Source organism: Mya arenaria, chromosome 14 (genome assembly GCF_026914265.1).
Source record: "Mya arenaria isolate MELC-2E11 chromosome 14, ASM2691426v1".
Classification (NCBI taxonomy): domain Eukaryota; kingdom Metazoa; phylum Mollusca; class Bivalvia; order Myida; family Myidae; genus Mya; species Mya arenaria.
In genome coordinates, this window is record NC_069135.1 from 62333942 (window position 1) to 62351906 (window position 17965).

General features: G+C 33.7%; 2 protein-coding genes across 2 annotated transcripts; both read left to right on the plus strand.

Moving 5' to 3' along the window:
- The first annotated feature begins 10341 nt into the window (after nt 1-10341).
- On the plus strand, nt 10342-14040 carry LOC128218007 (uncharacterized). Its single transcript, XM_052925499.1, has 4 exons — nt 10342-10594; nt 10982-11212; nt 11424-11877; nt 12121-14040. Exons 1-4 carry the CDS (start codon nt 10531-10533, stop codon nt 12122-12124), a joined length of 753 nt encoding a protein of 250 aa, XP_052781459.1. The 5' UTR covers nt 10342-10530; the 3' UTR covers nt 12125-14040.
- Nucleotides 14041-14792: 752 nt separating this feature from the next.
- On the plus strand, nt 14793-17361 carry LOC128218038 (uncharacterized). The gene is made up of 4 exons (XM_052925551.1): nt 14793-15342; nt 15677-15908; nt 16076-16529; nt 16758-17361. The coding sequence occupies exons 2-4, from the start codon at nt 15716-15718 to the stop codon at nt 16834-16836; spliced, it is 726 nt and encodes a 241-aa protein (XP_052781511.1). The 5' UTR covers nt 14793-15342; nt 15677-15715; the 3' UTR covers nt 16837-17361.
- Nucleotides 17362-17965: the final 604 nt, after the last annotated feature.

Sequence of the window (17965 nt, forward strand, 5' to 3'; positions counted from 1 at the left end):
ATAAACCCTATCGTGGAGAGAGACTGTGCGTGGTTTCAGTGTGGGAACTTGGGAACTGGTCTAGGTTCTAGGATATTATAAAAGCGGACCATATAATATCATTCCATTAGAAAGAATTTTTTAGTTGTTTACATACTGAATAGTCGTAAAAGTGTATTGATATTTTACACCTTTTTTATATTTTTTTCCTGTTTGCCTTGTCTGCAAATAGTTTTGTTCGTGTTTGCATGTTATTGTTATCGACTGGAAAGCCTTTTGTTGCTGCCAAGTTTTTGAGACCCATTTCAAATATTTACACGCAGCAGAACAAAGATCAGTCCTTGGGCCCAGTCTTATATATTATTTAAATAGTCCCTTCAATTATTAATTATTATATTTATTTTGCTAACATTGGATGTGCCATCTTTTGTTATCCAACAGACACTGTTCATGTAAACCTTCTTTAAACTGTTTGAATGTCCTAGTTTGAATAATTGAAAATGTTTAATATTATTTTTAATTTTGTGAGATCAATGTTTGTTTAATTTTGATTTCGCAAGCCCTTTTTGAAGTCTACCTTTTGCTTATGTTTGAATGTTAGTTGCGGTTGCTTGATCAAAAAATATATTTTTATTTCCATTTAAGAAAAATTAACAGGAAAACTGTAAAATAGTCTCAATCTAACAATACATTTTACTAAAACACATATTCTGCAATGTAAGCTTTGAAACCCTAGAAAAATGCTTTGAAAGTACAAGTTGAACAAAACAACTCGTAACTTATTTGGCATTTAACATTTACAAAACAGTGCTAATTTCATAATACACTTAAGCTTAATAAAAGACACATTTTCGATTGTTACAAATACAGATATTGGGATCCGATCAGTTTCACTCTTAACCTGAAATTTGTACTAGACAGATTAAGTATCCACGTGGAGGGCTTATCGTCACTATTAAGTTGCTTGTAATGTTTTTGTTTTCATAAAGTGCATCGCATTTTGAACAAGTGTGTCCATGTTTATTCATATCGGTGAACACGTGCATATCCTGAAACATTAATCTTGTAACGTGCGATATCAACAAGGCCAGCAGATCCTTTCAGAGAAAAGCATGCTCGTCCCTGAAGAGGTCCGCTGGTCCGCTGGTCTATATATACATTCAATTCTTTATCCACACATAGCTTTGCCAATTTGCATATTAACAACCATGCGTACTATGAACGTACTTCCGTCTATAACGGAATGTTATATTATGAACGCACATCAGCAGCCTACAGCGGACCGTTTCATTACTTTCCCCTCCGAGAAGACTCGTCCTGGGTCTTGGTCTGGGAAACTCAAGAGTAAGGCAACTGCGTTCCGGCAGTTGTCAATATCCCACCGCTGCCACCATTTGTAACGTACGACATCAAACAAACACCAACAGATCCCTTCAGGGAAAAGCAAGCTCGACCCTGAAGGGGTCCGCTGGTCTTTATATACAGTAAAAACCTTATTCCACACAGAGCACGGGCTTAACTAATTTGAATATTATCAACCATACGTACTTTGAACGTACTTCCGTCTAGAACGGAATGTTATATAAAAAACGCACATCCGCCGCCTACAGCGGACCGTTAATATCTCATAGTGACTTTTACCGTTCATGATTTTTTCAAAAGTTGTAAACATGATAAAACTGAATGATGTTAACAGACAAAAGGTTCAAGGCCTTACTTGTATCTGTTATATAACTTTAGAAACGTATGTATGATATGCGTTTAAACAGCATAGTGTTAATTCCAATTATCGTCAAAAACATCTTGAGTATGTTTTATACATTATAGGTAATTGCATTCAGCTTAAATACAGTTCTCCGTCTAAAAAAGTATATTCACAATTCAGGTCATAATGTAATTGTACAGCCGACGTGGCAGTGTTTTTCATAAATACAAAACAACCTTTTTTTCTGGCAAGATAATGTGAAAACTGCTATATTTTACATGAAGAAATCCTGTAAGAATATTGCGTGATTGTTGGCCGCGAACCGAAATAACGCAAACATGTATTGTATAAAAGTTGCATATTGCCATATTAATGCAATATCAATAACTAGCTACCACTGGGATAATGGTTTAAAAGATATGAGCCATGCTCAATAGTTCGATATGGCTTACCAAATGTAAATGAATAAGAAACGTACAAGCATATATTATTGACTGAAAAAGAGAACTCTTTTTTCGTAGTCGGTTAAAATTCAAACACAATTACTTTCCTTGATTGCCTGGATTAAACAAAATTTATTTCAATATAACATTCTCAAGTTCAAGATACAGTATAAGTTTAATGCAGTGATATTCTGAAGCATTCTTACATAAATTAGACACATATAAAGATACACGCAAAAATGACCTCACGACAAAATACAGAAGGAAGTTTGTCTCTCGCTTATCTCACCTTTTCAAGCAACCTATATTTTTATATAGTTGAGAATTGTAACACATTTGCTACGTATTGTATGATGAATAAGTTGAAGGGTGTTTGTTGCGTGACCGGAATGCAGCTATCACATGAATGCGTTCTTGCTACGATAAGAGTTCGGGTTGTTTATTTCTGCCATCTTTGAAACTTAAGGAACTGTCGTTACACGTATGCAGCAGGTATGATGAACGTTCTGCATTTCATCTTTCTTTAGCTGTAATACTCAGAATGCTGGTGTTAACAACATTGAAAAACTGCAAATAAAATAGGGTTACAAGTCTGATCTGGGTGATTATATCCGACTCAAGTAAACCTTTGAAGCGTCCGATTTTACAAATCTTCAAACACCTATGACATTTAAATAAGACCTTCAGACTTTAGACTAAGAACCTTATTATCATACATATATCAATTCAATTAAACACATGTTATAACATTAAAGAATACACTCAAATGACACAATTTTGGTTTCTAACGTCATTTCAACGTTTTGTAATATGTTTTATCATGTTGTGAAGTTAGCAGATAGGAAAATAGCCGTGGAATGCGGACACTCATATTATGCGTAAGATATTGCTTGCAGATTTATGATGTTATGTTGCGGTACAATTGGCAGGGTTATTAAATCTGCCTTAGTCGAAGTTGATGGACATTTTTAATACGATAGTCAATTGCCTAGCATTTCAAGAGATTTTTATTGACATTTTTATAACACAGGTCGGTTGGACCGTCAGGATACTTGATACACTGATCGGTGAAACTATTAAAGTACTTGTTACACAGGTCGATTGAACTGTCTGAGTACTTGTTATATTGATTGGCTGAACTGAGCTGAATATTTTTTACACTGGTCGGTTGAATTATCAGAGTACTGGTTAGTCTGGTCGGTTGTATTGTGAATGTTCTGGTAAGACTGGTCGGCTGTATTGTGAATGTACTGGTTAGACTTGTCGGTTAAACTGTATGGTATTTCGTAAATTTTGTCAGTTGGACTGTCAGTGTTCTTGTTACCCTTGTCAATTGAACTGTCGGAGTTCGTTGTGTTGTGTTCGTTGTGTTGTGTTGTTCGTTCGGAATTACTTTAAGCTTATCCTGGCAACTGTTTCAATCGATTAGCCCGTCACAACTAGTGTCTTATTGTAATATTATGTTGCAATATTATGTGGTACACCTATGGGTGTCTAGCAAGGTGTCATACGATGACATAAATTCAAAATGTAATGCTCACGGATGAATTTTATCATATTGATAAACTCTGTAATTAAAAAGTCATTTTCAGCAAATGAGTGTGGTTTTCCCACATTTTGCAAGTAAAACCATAAAAAATGCTCTGACGGAAAATTGCTCTATTGCGCATAACCTGCAATGATTTTCATGAATCCCCTGATTTTAATATATCACATATTGTCATCAATATCACAAAAGAGGATATAATTGTCGTATAAACATACAGTATATAATCTTCATTTTGAGATACTGCCTTAAACCAATTGTTATAAACTTTCCCCTTCTTTCTTTCAAATTGTCAAAACAAAACATTGATCCGGAGCTTGATGTTCAAGCCAGTGAGGTAAATTATTTCCTACACACACCCTTAACATTTTAACAAGGAAATGGCTTGCATGCAAATTTGCGTTGCTACATGAACATTTGTATTACAATTAACCAACAACACATTCAGTGCTTCATTTTGATTTATTTATAAAATATCTCTTATTCAAACTGAATGCATACGAGTTTTATGTTATTATTCAGTGGCTTGTTTTACGTATAGGGTTAGCAAATAATGTGAATAATATTCATTTTTAAAAATATGCATGGGACATAGCAAATAGTATACCATAGCCTACCTACAAATAAGGTATTTAGTTATTAACCACATGTTAGCTTGTTACCTGATAGTTGTATAATCGATAATGCTAAATTGTTATGGTTGGAATAGTTTGAAATGTTATGGATTGCTGAATAATAATATAACATGTATTATTTCATAAAGTCAACTCATTGTAATGTTAAGATGTTCAGTATTAGCATAAGCACATTAACAATTTTCAAAGTAAACAATTTAACGCATACTCATTTCATAAGCAACGGAACTAGTTGAAATCAGAAAGCCAATTTAGTTTAATGAAAAACCGAAGAAAAGGAAATAGCTCATCACAATTGTGAATATCGGCATCACCATACATAAAGTTTTCAATTAAAAAAAACACTCCAATTTAAACCTTTCTTTAATTACATAAAAATGTGCAAAAAAAATGAAAAAAAAATGCTCTTTTCCACTTTTGTCGCCATTGATATTTACATATAATTTCCTCTAGAAGACATTGGGCCCAATGATGTATTATTTAAAAGTTTGCAAACAACAGCGAAACATGCGTATATTTTGTGTCAAGAATTTAGGTTATGAAACAGTAGAGCTATCACAAACGTGATAAGGACCCCCAGACGCGGCATGGGCACAGGAATGGTAATAATTATTTTTCAGACTATTGTTAGAGCGATTAAAATTTCACACAAATTGCATAAGCAAAATTGTCCATCATGACCAACATAACCATACAATTTCATGCGCATACGTGCAACTGTTTTGGAGTTACATGTAACACAATATTGTTCAGGGTCGGGAAGACGTAACATGACGTTACGGCCGCAACACCTATATATAGCATACGCTGTTTATATTTAACTGTCTGGGGTTAAAACATGAACTCAAAATTTAATTTAACCGTTTTAATTGCATTTTCCTCTTTGTTGAGTAAAGTTCATATGCAAAGTAGCTCTGCAAAAGATAGGTGTGCGCTATACCGCACATTTTCTAAGAACAGATATCTCAATCGTCCATCAACATGCTGCAACGACACAACGCTTGTAAATGTGACAGGCCTCTTTGATGTACTCGCCTGAATTATGACGGGCTTCTTAAGTTTGAAGTACTCGCCTGAATTGTGAAAGGTTTCTTTGATATTTAAAATTGAATAAAACATAATTATGCGTTGTACAGTCATTTCCATATGATACAGAAATGGTTGATTTTTTGGTTCCTCAATCGCAATATACTAGTCAGACGATCGATTATGAATCCGGAGTTTATATCATAATAATTGAAATTGAAAGCGTTGAAGTCAGTGCAAAATAATTAATGACTTATTCGGTTAAGTTGTTTCCGTCTAGTAGAAATAATAACGGGTTCCGACGATATATATATATGATTAGAACGTATGTATATTTAATATCTACAACTTGTCAAAAACGATGTCACGAATATTATTATGCTTCTGGGAGTGTATACGAAAACTGCAAGCACGAACATGTAAGATGGTCTTCTTTCCCTGACGTCAAATAGATTGACGTCTATCTTGCACGTGAACTGTTGTTAATGGTTAGAAAGAAACCCTCTACCTTCAGAAGCGACAATGCCCGATTTCTATGTGGTGCACGTTGATATATATTATGCTGACACACCAATGCTTGAATGCGTAAGACAAACAATTAAAGCTGAGCAGTATCAATATGCAACATCGTTACTTTATATCAACTCTACGTTCTCAAATGTGAAGGTAATATTACATATTTGCTAGCACAGTTTGTCATTGTCACTATAAATTGCATTGATTATTTGTACATACTTAATGAATAGTGCCGTGAAAATAAAGATGAGGTGAGTTGAGTTGCCAAAGTTTATGTATTACCATTTGTGACTCGTAATGCTTTGATCCGAATTTACTAGTTCTAATAGTTTTTTGTCTGTTTTGAACGTATTCTAACGGGGCCTCACTAACTTTTATTTCAAGACGCAAAAGTTGATAAATGCGATGAAGTCCAAACAATAAATAAAACAAAATAACAAACATAAAATAGAAGATATTAAAATCAATTTAACTTTTTCCGGTCAAATTATTATTCGAGCAAACAAAAAAAACGTGTTTCAGATACTTATAATTCTGACGACATAAGAAATGTATTTATTCCAGGTGTACAAAATGATAACTACAACGGGATCGTTTGTAATTATCACATGATTTATCACATCGATATGATACAAGACCTAATTAATCTTATAAGATTCCTTTTAATTGACATATAATTATCTTATAATTAAAAATAATGCAGCAAAGACATTTTTCAAATTTAACATGCATTAAATTAAACAGAAATTAACTGTCAGTAGACTGTCTTCGAAGTAACAAGCGGCGTCCGACTGTCACACACGATCAAATACTTATCATTTATAGTGTAACGTTGCTATAAAAGGGCAGGCTTTTACAGCTTTATCATACTGATTATTCATATTGTGACGTTGCTTTAAAAGGGCGGGCTCGTACAGGTTTATCATACTGAACATTCATGTTGTCACGTTGCTTTAAAAGGGCGGGCTTGTTTAGGTTTATCATACTGGCCATTCAAATTGTCACGTTGCTTTAACAGGGTGGGCTTGTACAGGTTTATTACACTGACCATTTATATTGTCATGTTCATTTAAAGGGGCGGGCTTGTACAGGTTTATCATACTGACCATTTATAGTGTAACGTTGCTATAAAAAGGCAGGCTTTTACAGCTTTATCATACTGACCATTCATATTGTCACGTTGTTTTGAAAAGGGTGGGTTTGTACAGGTTTATCATACTGACCATTCATATTGTCACGTTGTTTTGAAAAGGGCGGGCCTTCCAAATGTATCCTACTGACCATTCATATTGTCACGTTGTTTTGAAAAGGGCGGGCTTGTACAGGTTTATCATACTGACCATTCATATTATCAAGTTTCTTTTAAAAGGACGGACTTGTTTAGGTTATAATACTGAACATTCATATTGCCACGTTGTTATTAATAGAGAGCTTGTATACCGCAAAGAAATTATAAATTCAGTTTATTAATAAATGATCAGGGTCCGTTTGCACTAAAATTTGTAACACAGACTCTGAAAAGCTAAAGTATGTGTAAAATGCTATTATAGGATCAAAGATTAAACAAAATGATAAATGTTTTACAAATAGTCCGCTGATATTAATCCGGCACTTATTCTTTGTTAGCATAAGTTACATTATGAATATTTTGAAATACTTAAAACCTAAAGGGATACTCGCGTAAGTTCACTTTATGATGCCTTATGATTTAAGCGAACAATTCAATGAATATGTGGAATGGCCTTCACATTAAATCAAGTAAAGTGATGCAAATTTGATTCGAGTTCATTGTATTGGTTCTATAAAATATGAAACACTCCCTGATGTAATGTAACGTCCTTGACATTAATTCATTGTTATAGTTATTAGAAGTGTTTCATTTACTTTGAACCCCGTCCACTGATATTTGACATACATGTACCAAGTTAAATACAACTAAACAACCATGTCGTATGAAACAGAAAAACAGCTTTAAATCTCTCTAATCGTTCTTGAAATTATGCTAGCTCTGTCACAAGACTGTAAAAAGGCACACTCGGAATAAAGGCTGAAATAAATTAAAACATGAATAAGCAAAAAATATAAATAAATTGTAATGTTGTTTTGGTCGGGTACATGGTATTAAAATTGTACCCGGTTACGTATTCGGCCCGCGGGTACCCAACCGTGCCTTAGTAAATACTAATGTTCTGTACAACGCACACTCAAAACATATAAACTTTGCACAAGGATTCCACGAACTGTGATATGGACCTAAAGGTTCCTAGATGCCTCTTTTAATGAATACCTGGCTTGTTTATCTCGAGTAATGTCTGACTGTTTATTGCCCCTGGTGTCTTACCAGGGTACCATTTTCTGTGTATTGTTTAAATGCTAATTGCCAATAAGGGTTATGTCCAAAGATAAAAGGTTGCACCAATTTTGCTTTGGCAGAGCAAAGTGTAAAGGTTATGTGTAAAGTGTTTCAAGATGGAAAATCTGATTTCAACGTGGTGTGTTGAGTGTTTTAATTTTAACCCCATCGTAAACTTTGCTTGTTGAGTGTTTCAATGTGTAAACCCCAGTGTTAACGGTGTTTCATGATTGGTTCAAGGTCTACGTGTGTAGGCTCTGTATTAACTCTGTGTATTTTTTTTAGGTGAAAACCTTTGTGTAAACTCTGTGTGTTGACTGTTTCAAAGCGAAAACCCTCAGCAAACTCTATGTGTTGCGTGTTTTAAGGTAGAAACTCTAATGTAAACATTTGTTTTCCATGTCTTCTGGATGTATTCTGTGAAACTGACATTTTTATTGATATCATCTTCTTTTTTGTTGCTGTGCATTTAAGCAAAACCACAACATAGGTCTACCTACTCGCCTTGCATATCTAGTGTTTAATGACAGTAATATTTTTGTGGTATAGCTAGGGGTGTCCCACAATGTGTAATACGATGACATTAATTACAAAACGTGATGCTCACGGATAAACTTTATGTTTACAAAATCATTTTCAACAAATGGGTCTTCCCGCATTTTGCAAGCAAAACGATATAAAATGTTCAGACGTAAACTTGTTAAATTACGCATAACCTGCAATTTATTTTAGAAATTCTGTTTTAAAAGTTCACATAAAACAATTATTACCGCATAAAAGGAAACAATTGTCCTCTATGCATAACGTAGATCGACTCCATTTTGAATTACTGCCTGAAACGAATTGATGTATTGTTTTATTTGATAGGACATTTAGTTAATATAGAGGAAGCCCAACAAACAAAAACAGGAAGAAACTGTGGATTATAGATACATATTTGAGAGGTCAATCAATTGACATTTGTGTGCTGACAAAACAAATCTCAATTAAGTTTAGAATATCTTTTATGTAAATCCTCAGAATAACTTTATTTTATGCAGATAAAATAATACCAACTAAGTACTGACATTGAACCAAAGATACACTTTTAAATGTGTCTGTTTATTTCTCAATAAAAGCTAAGAAAATCATGAGATATAACAAAGAGTAAATATATCCTATCATTTAGTTTAACATTGTTCACATGTTATTGTTCAGATATTTGTTCAAGTTAACAAAGTGATTAAAATAGAAAAATATGATGATGTGCTAAAATATTTAAATAAAACAAGAACAGCTTAAATCAATTGACTGATATCTTGTTAAAAAGACAACAGATCACAAATGTATCCATTAAACTTCTAGAGAAGAAAAGACTTGAAATTTAGCGACGATGTTTTTTTATCTACTTTAACAAATTTCAGAGCAATCGGCCCAATGTCTGAATTGTTTAAGTAATGAATACCTCATTTAATTGTGATCAAATCGAGCAATCCTTCAAAAAGGTGATCGTTACGGACAAAATTCATATCTCCCCGACAATAAGAAAGTAGGAATGTGTGAATAATTCAGGTAGAAATAGAATGTTTTATGGCTAATAGTATCTATGCTCTTAAGAAAATGAAAATAACGGTTCGTAAAAAAAATGTGGAGACGAATCGTGAAGTTTGAATAAAAACTGCCGAACAAATGAGCTATATCGTTTATCTATTCGTATTTATTGTTTTACTCATATGTTTTACAAAGAACTATAGTTACCAACAACGCCTTCGATGAGATAAATAACATCCATTTTTTATAAGGCAAACACTACAACTGAACAAAACAACAACGGGTTAAAATGTCAAACATTGCAGCAATTAATTTGATTAATATTTAAACATTATATTAGAGTTTCTAGCCTCTCAATGAGCATGTCGAAATGTTACAAATGACCCGAAATAAATGAATCACATATTTTGTACAATTACGTCTTAAATATAACTATAAGATGATAAACATTGTTGAAAGTGATTTTTAAGTTACAAAAATTAGAATCCTGTCGATTGCAATTTCTTACTGAAGTAATGCGACAACGTCATTAATCTATTAGCGCGTGTTTACTGCGCCAGAAATCCCCGCCTAAAGTTGGTCGCAAATTTATATATATACTCGCATCTTTAACATTCAAACCATTCTCTAACTGAGCATTGATAAGGATTTTAATCGAAAATAAGCTGACTTTGACTAGGACAATATTATTTTAAGAAAATTGTGTAAGAAAACATTGATAAATAAAACAGGTTTAAATCATAATTTAATTTCATACACGACTTTCAACTATTATACGCATACTATATAGCGGAGCAATGATAGGATACACAACAGCGCTGTATGCTTTGGCTGCCGCAACTTTGGTTAGTGCTGACCTTGGTAAGTTCTAGCGTTGACGTTGGTATCGTCTGATATTTGTATGCTTGTATTTGTTGTCTGAAAAACATTTTAAAGTGTCCACTAGCAATACATGTATATCAGTAGTGTTAATATTGTTTATTCCTTATATTGTCTCTAAAAACATACTCATATCGACAATTATTTATTCTTAAGTGTGTTGTTTTTATATTGAGAACAGTCGATACTATAATTTAAATCAATAAATACACAAATGAAAATGACAAATCCAATTAATATTTATTTCTATGATGTTACCGCACACAGAGATGCGTTGAAAACTACTCTAGGAAAATAATGTATAGTAGAGTGTATCATGCCTGTTTACATATATGAGTCAATTTGCTAACAATAATATTTACTTACCAGGAGTTCTTAGCCCAGAAGAACGATGTAACATGGTCGGTGGCGTGTTTCCGCACCCTACGGAATGTCAAGCCTTTTACAACTGCAGTGTCCGTTACACACATGGGATTCCTCGTTTCTTCGAGCAACACCTTGTTGAATGTCCCTACCCCAAGCTGTTCAACACCGAGACAAATCAGTGTGACTTATTTGAGAATGTCAAATGTGGAACCAGGACAGAGATCAAGGATGGATGTAAGTTGACTTATAAAAAATAAATTCAAATCCATAATACATAGGTAATACCACTTTGAACACCAACAGATATCATATATTTATTCAACTCTGATTTGTCGACACATCATATGTAGCTTCTAGAAGTTAAAACTGACCAACATGCAATAGCATTATTGGTATGATACACCCAAACTAATGAAAAAATAAATAGTACTATGTTGTTTGTCAGGCCAATACAGATACAACCAGTGTCCCGTTGCTCACTGTAGACCCTGCAGTGTCGACCTTCCAAGTTGTATAGGCAAACGTGACGGAATTAACGTTCACCCAGTCAAACTTTGGAGTCCATTCTACGCCGTATGCTACAAAGAACGCACGATCAAAGAGGAGCGATGCCAAGCTGACGAAAATGGCCGAACACAGTTGTTCCATCCGGAAAGGAACGAATGCGTTTCATTATATATGATTCCTCGAGAACACGGGGGAATGTTGCCCGAGTGCGGTACAAAAAAGGACGGGTTCTATCGGGATGAGTTTGGGCGATGTGATCGATATGTGCGTTGCCAGGGAGGAAAATATATTGGCACGGTGAAATGTGCGGTTGAAGAGGTGTTCGATGACACAAAGGGCGGCTGCGTTCTGCAAGAGAAAGCATGCAGACCCTGCGGAAGACTTGACCTTTGGTGAGTGTCCTTAAATGTTGTGATTAATATTAATAGTCATGATAAAAATCTCTATTGTTAGTCTTAACACTTAATCCCTATGATTTAAGTTATTTATGTACGAAGGTGTAGTGCTTTAAAGCTGCATTATGTCAATAAATACATTTGAGCCGTGTTTAATTGATTTTGCATTTGAGATACTTAGTAATGCAATCCGTATTATCATAGCAGTTCTAACAATTAAAACAATATCTATATTTTCAGCTGAGAAAACTATTTACACAAAAGAAAAAAAAAAGAAAACTTGGCGAACCGATTAATCCAAGATGGATAAGACATGTTAAATACATCAAAGTGTTGCTCTGAGTTGACCTCGTTGTGTTCGGTACACATCCTTGCAAGTTTACTTTTATAAAATAAACAAGGGATGCGCAACAGGAAATATTTTGAATTAAACTATAAGTACATTTGGTGTACAACATATTTATGTGCACTACATACATTCATATTAACATAAATACATTATTTATTTAGAAAATTTGTCTGAATGTGGAATTGATTGAGCGAACTGTTCGAATGGCGAATAAGTAAGAAGACTTGCGCCCAAACCAAGCGCATTGCTGCAATACAATGTACATGCGTGATTCCAAGTGCCTGCTACTATCAGTATAACACGATATTGACATATTAGGATCTAATAAATGAAAATAAAAGTCACTATTATTTTCAAATCCGATAACTTTATTGACGCTTTACTTACTTTGTTTGCCTCGAATAATAATGCATGTTTAGTAGCCAATATTTTGACCCTGACTAAATGCACAATGTCAAAGCCAAACATACACCCAAGCAAGAGATAAATAGCGTGCAGATCAACACAGACTTACCACACAAACATCTCAAAATATTTATTAAGAAATGTTGGAGTGACATGGTTCTGTGTCGTATAATGTCAGCTCCCCTTGATAATTGTGCATTTAAAGACATTTGTTGCATTATCCGTGTGGTGTTGTGGTGGTGTGTCGTTTGAGGTTCGGTTCGGCCATTAAACACGCTTGTTAGTTATTTTTGTATCTGCAGGACCCGTCCTAGCAATATTTGTACTGGCCATATCCGTATGGATATTGGTGCCGAATAAAACGTTAAAATAGTTTATTTTTTAAACAATTGCTTATATGTTTGTCCATTATATGAATAAACGTATTTTCAAGGTATACTTAAAATTCATTGATATATCTAGCATAATATAACCCAACACTAATACTTGGCTTGGCAGGGTAAAACATCGATTATTTGTTGTCATAATATACCGCAATAGATGATACTTTGTTTTATATAATTTACAAATTGATTACTTGTACTTGTATTAACAAACAAAGAAACAGGATACACCGCGTTCTTTAAAGATACAAAATCATTTACAGTAATTAATTTTTAAAGTCACAACAATTTTTTTAATGAAACGTGATTGTAAATAATACTCTGAATATTAGGCATTGATAATGTATTTACATTAATTTTCTCGACTCTGAATGTTTAAAGATGCACTCTTACTCCCAGATAAGATTTACCACAATTAATAATATATTTTTGATATTCCAACAAGGATGAATAAATGTCGAAAACAATGGTTCTTATGAAGGATATCGAGGTTAATTTAAAAAAAAAAATGTGCAGAAAACACGGTATATATTTGCACATTCTGCTATTAAATACACGGTTGCAATCTTGTTATCAGTAATTAATATTTTCCATAAATGCATTATTTAGTTAAAGGTAGTTAACGGTTTATCAGTTAAAATCTATGTTTGTTATACATGTGTATGTATTGATTTTGAATAAGAGTGCCACTTTTAGCTCATCAATGATAAAACTTGTTTAACCTTGAATTATGATGCATGAGTTATATCTGCACTTTTAAGAAGAAATGAATGCACGTTGGGAACGTGGTAACACGACCAAAATCCCGGTACAATATAATTTCCAAAGTGTCTTTTATCACTCAACAAACTAATTAATATGAATATTTCAGACAATAAGATGCAGTCACGAACATCTCGTGAAATAAGAAAACATACCATGTTTTTTTAAAAAGGATTTATGTACATAAATCATGTTTTATGGCTTATGTTATAAGCATGAGTAATTCATGTGAAACAAACAATGTGTGCATATCATTTCCTTGTATTTGTTTCGAATAAATGTCGGAAATATTGACAATGTTTAAACATCCAATTAATGGTAATCATATCGTAGATCCTATATGTGCCAATGACAGTTTCTGATGTTGTTTCCCTTTTTCTTACTCTTTTTACTTTTTTCTCTTCCTTTGCGTTACGTACTTGTTACTTTACAACCCCCGTTGCGTATCATTCAGATTATATGTATCCTCATAAGTAACAATTTTTGCTGTTTTATGTTCATGAACTGCGGAATTTCCCAGCTGCGCACTGATGAAATTAGCGGAGGAATTTGAGATGTGATTTCATTAATATGTGTTTGAATATAAAAGAACATTGTTTGTTTTTCAATCGGAAACGATGGCAACTCATGATGTCATAAACCAACGTTTTAATCATAATATGTGAGAGTTTGACATTTAAAGCAATTTTAAATATTATCAAATTGCCACCACGTTTCATCAAAAGACATACTGTAGAAATATACAAAACTATCTTACAACGTTGCGTATTTGATAGATATTAACGAGTAAAGTAGTTAGATGAAAAAAATCAATTTACTTTCATGCATCGAAACATATCCGGATAACGTCATAATAAAAACAGTATTTATATATTTAAATAGATATTAGTCAAAGCAAAGGAAAAGCATTATGAACCATTAAATTTAAATCAAGTAAATGGATTTTCAAGTTTTGCACATACGTCATTAAGGCGAACAAGTATTAAACTTCCTAGGCAAGCAAGAAAAAACAACCTACAGGCGGTTAACGAACAACTATTTATACTCGCATCCTACAACTGTTTGCCATTCACAAATCGAAAATTCAGATGTATCATATCAAGTCTAACTTTGCTATACCGAGGACTGTACTTTTTTAAACAACAACATTACATAACATAGTTTACAACATTTAAAGGATTTTTGTTTTCCGATATATTTTGTATACTGTAATATACAGAACATAACTAAATAAACACAATATAACACAAAAAAAGCTTCAAAGAGCAGCAATGATTGGATACACAACAGCGCTGTTTGCTTTGGTCGCCGCAACTTTGGTCATTGCCGGCAAAGACGAACTCGTGAAATGCACCCCGGGTGTAGATGAGATCATCGGAAAGGCCGACTGTACGGGATACTACTTGTGTGTGTTCGGGAAGGCAATGGATATGACGCCTTGTCCTCCTGGCTATGTGTTCAGCTCCAGCTCCAAAGTTTGTGTTCCTAAAGGTTCTATTAAGGATGACTGCAAGAAAACAACAGAGGGAAGCGGCGGCTACATGACCGTATTGTCCGAAAAAGGTTAGCTTTAGCTATTTTGTTGTTCTGCCATTTTGTATCGTTTTAATGTTAGCTGCTGACTAGTACCCTATATCAATAAAGGAGAACGTTACGATTTTATACACATGTACACATAACTAATTATCTGTTGCTTGGATTTTACTTCAATTAAAAACAATTTAGACCACAAATCAAATAAATTATTGCATACATCCAGATTCAATGCAACGAATATTCATTTTGCTAATATTGCATTACACAGAAATGCTTTAACATCATATTATTTATATAGTGAATTGCATTTTTGCATTTTTAAAGTAAACGTCAGCTGAGAAAAATCATATTTGCTATTCAGGGCATCTTAGCCCAGAGGAACGATGTAGCATTGACAGTGATGATGTATTTCCACACCCCACGGAATGCCAGGCCTTCTACAATTGTAGTGTCTATAACAAACCAAGCATGTACCAAATCTTTGAACAACATCTTGATGAATGTCCGTACCCCCAGCTGTTTAACACAGACCAAACAATGTGACCATTTTGAGAATGTCACATGTGGAACCAGGACGGAATTTAAGGATGGATGTAAGTTCCTGATTCAAGATTGTAAAATAGAATATTAAAATTTCCACTATGACAAAGAGCTCTTTTTAGTATATCTCATTAAAAACGGGATTCACTTTATTAAGTAACGACCATTACATGTGATTTATAACATAAGACCAACGTATATATGATTCTGCATCCCTCAGGTCAATACAAACGCAACAAGTGCATCATTTCCCACTGTATCCCTTGTGTATACCGATTACCAAACTGTGAAGGTAAAGGTGATGGGATAAACGTTGACCCAGTCAGACTATGGACTCCATACTACGCCGTGTGCTACAAGGAACGCTTTGATAAAAAGGACCAATGCCAAGTTGACGAAGACGGCCGAACACAGTTTTTCCATCCGGAAAGAAACGAATGCGTTCCATTAGATATGATTCCCCGAGAACACGGAGGACTAATGCCCGAGTGCGGTACGAAAGTAAACGGGGGTTTTCTGGATGTTTTCGGACGATGTGATCGTTATGCATATTGTCAGGGTGGGAAATACATTGGCACGATCAAATGTGATGTTGGAGAAGTGTTCGATGAACTGAAAGGAGGATGCGTTCCTGAACGTAATGCGTGTGGAGTCTGCAGCACACATAGCAATTGGTAAATATGTTAAGATATTGTTTTACAGTTTGTAGTGCATACAACGTTATGTTTTTCAGATATATATTTTTATATTACAAGCATACTTTGAGAGGCGAATTGGTCAAATCTTTAATGGACATTACACAAAAAAGTGGATATAACCCTTATACCAAATGAATTGAACAAGACTACAGTTGTTTGCAAAAATATTGATAATTGATTATATAACCTGTTTGAATTTTTCAGTTCAACAAGTTTCTTGCGTGATGGTCGTTGTGAAATTGATAATGAAGGGAAAAGAAAGGAGTCGCCAAGACAAACATAAGCTGTGATTTTTAATAATGACAGAATCACGTCACGTGAGGTCAAGTGATAAAATGACTGTTACATGATTAAAATGTTGCTCAAATGGGCTTTCTAAAATACAGAAAAACCTATTTCAACATCACAGGTCTTCTTAAAAACGTTTAATACTTGTGTTAAAAGTGTATTTGGCAAAATGTTTTCATTGAATGGTTGCTTCTCTAACTCTGTGGTTTGTATGTTAATCAAGATATAATCTTAATAAACAATAACTTTACTAATGTATCATTGTATTCTATATTGACAATGTGAAAACAATGCAAGAAGTGACTTGAAAGGTTAGCTGATATTTATCAGATAGGATAGGGTAAAAACAGAAAAATAAGCGGATTAAAAAAACAATATCTGCTTTGATTCGATGTACATTATAATCATTATGTAATATGTATATTCGTTGTAAAAAAACTACAAAACTTGTTATATTATAAATTACTTTTGCCATGTGCAGTGCATTTGAAGTCCATGCATTTCTTTAATAAAACTGCGAAATTCATTTTATTTCATTATCTTCCTCCGAGCACTTATTTTATTCCTTGCCAGTATCACACGGTGAATTTTCTTTACAGAACGGAAATACAGTTATGCAAACATAAAATTAAAATTTATAAACATGTTTATGAAATCTAAAGATAAGCATATCATAAAGTGATCGTTATAATTCTACAATTCTTTTGATCTGTCAGCTTTTTTAACATTTTTCATATTAAACTTATCTATGTTACTCAGAGCTTTGCTGTATAGATCAGCACTTTCCATATACAACTTATATATTTTACTAAGAGCTTTGCTGTATAGAATCTCGCCACCGGGGACTCAGAAATATTTGTTTCTTCTCATATACTAGATGTGTACATTAAAGAAGACTGATAAAATAATCCAAAAGTAAAAAGTACAGGTCTCAGTTTGAATAAGGTTTTCATTGACATAAATGGTAGGTATAACACTGTTAAACCCGCCAGACTAGCAGCTAACAGGAAGAGTTTCATTCGTATGTATATTTAGTGTAATCGAGCATGAGAAACTTTTATATACTGTTGAACACGGACGTTAACTTTTTCCGTCCTGTTATAGATTTCATTCGCCTTTCAACT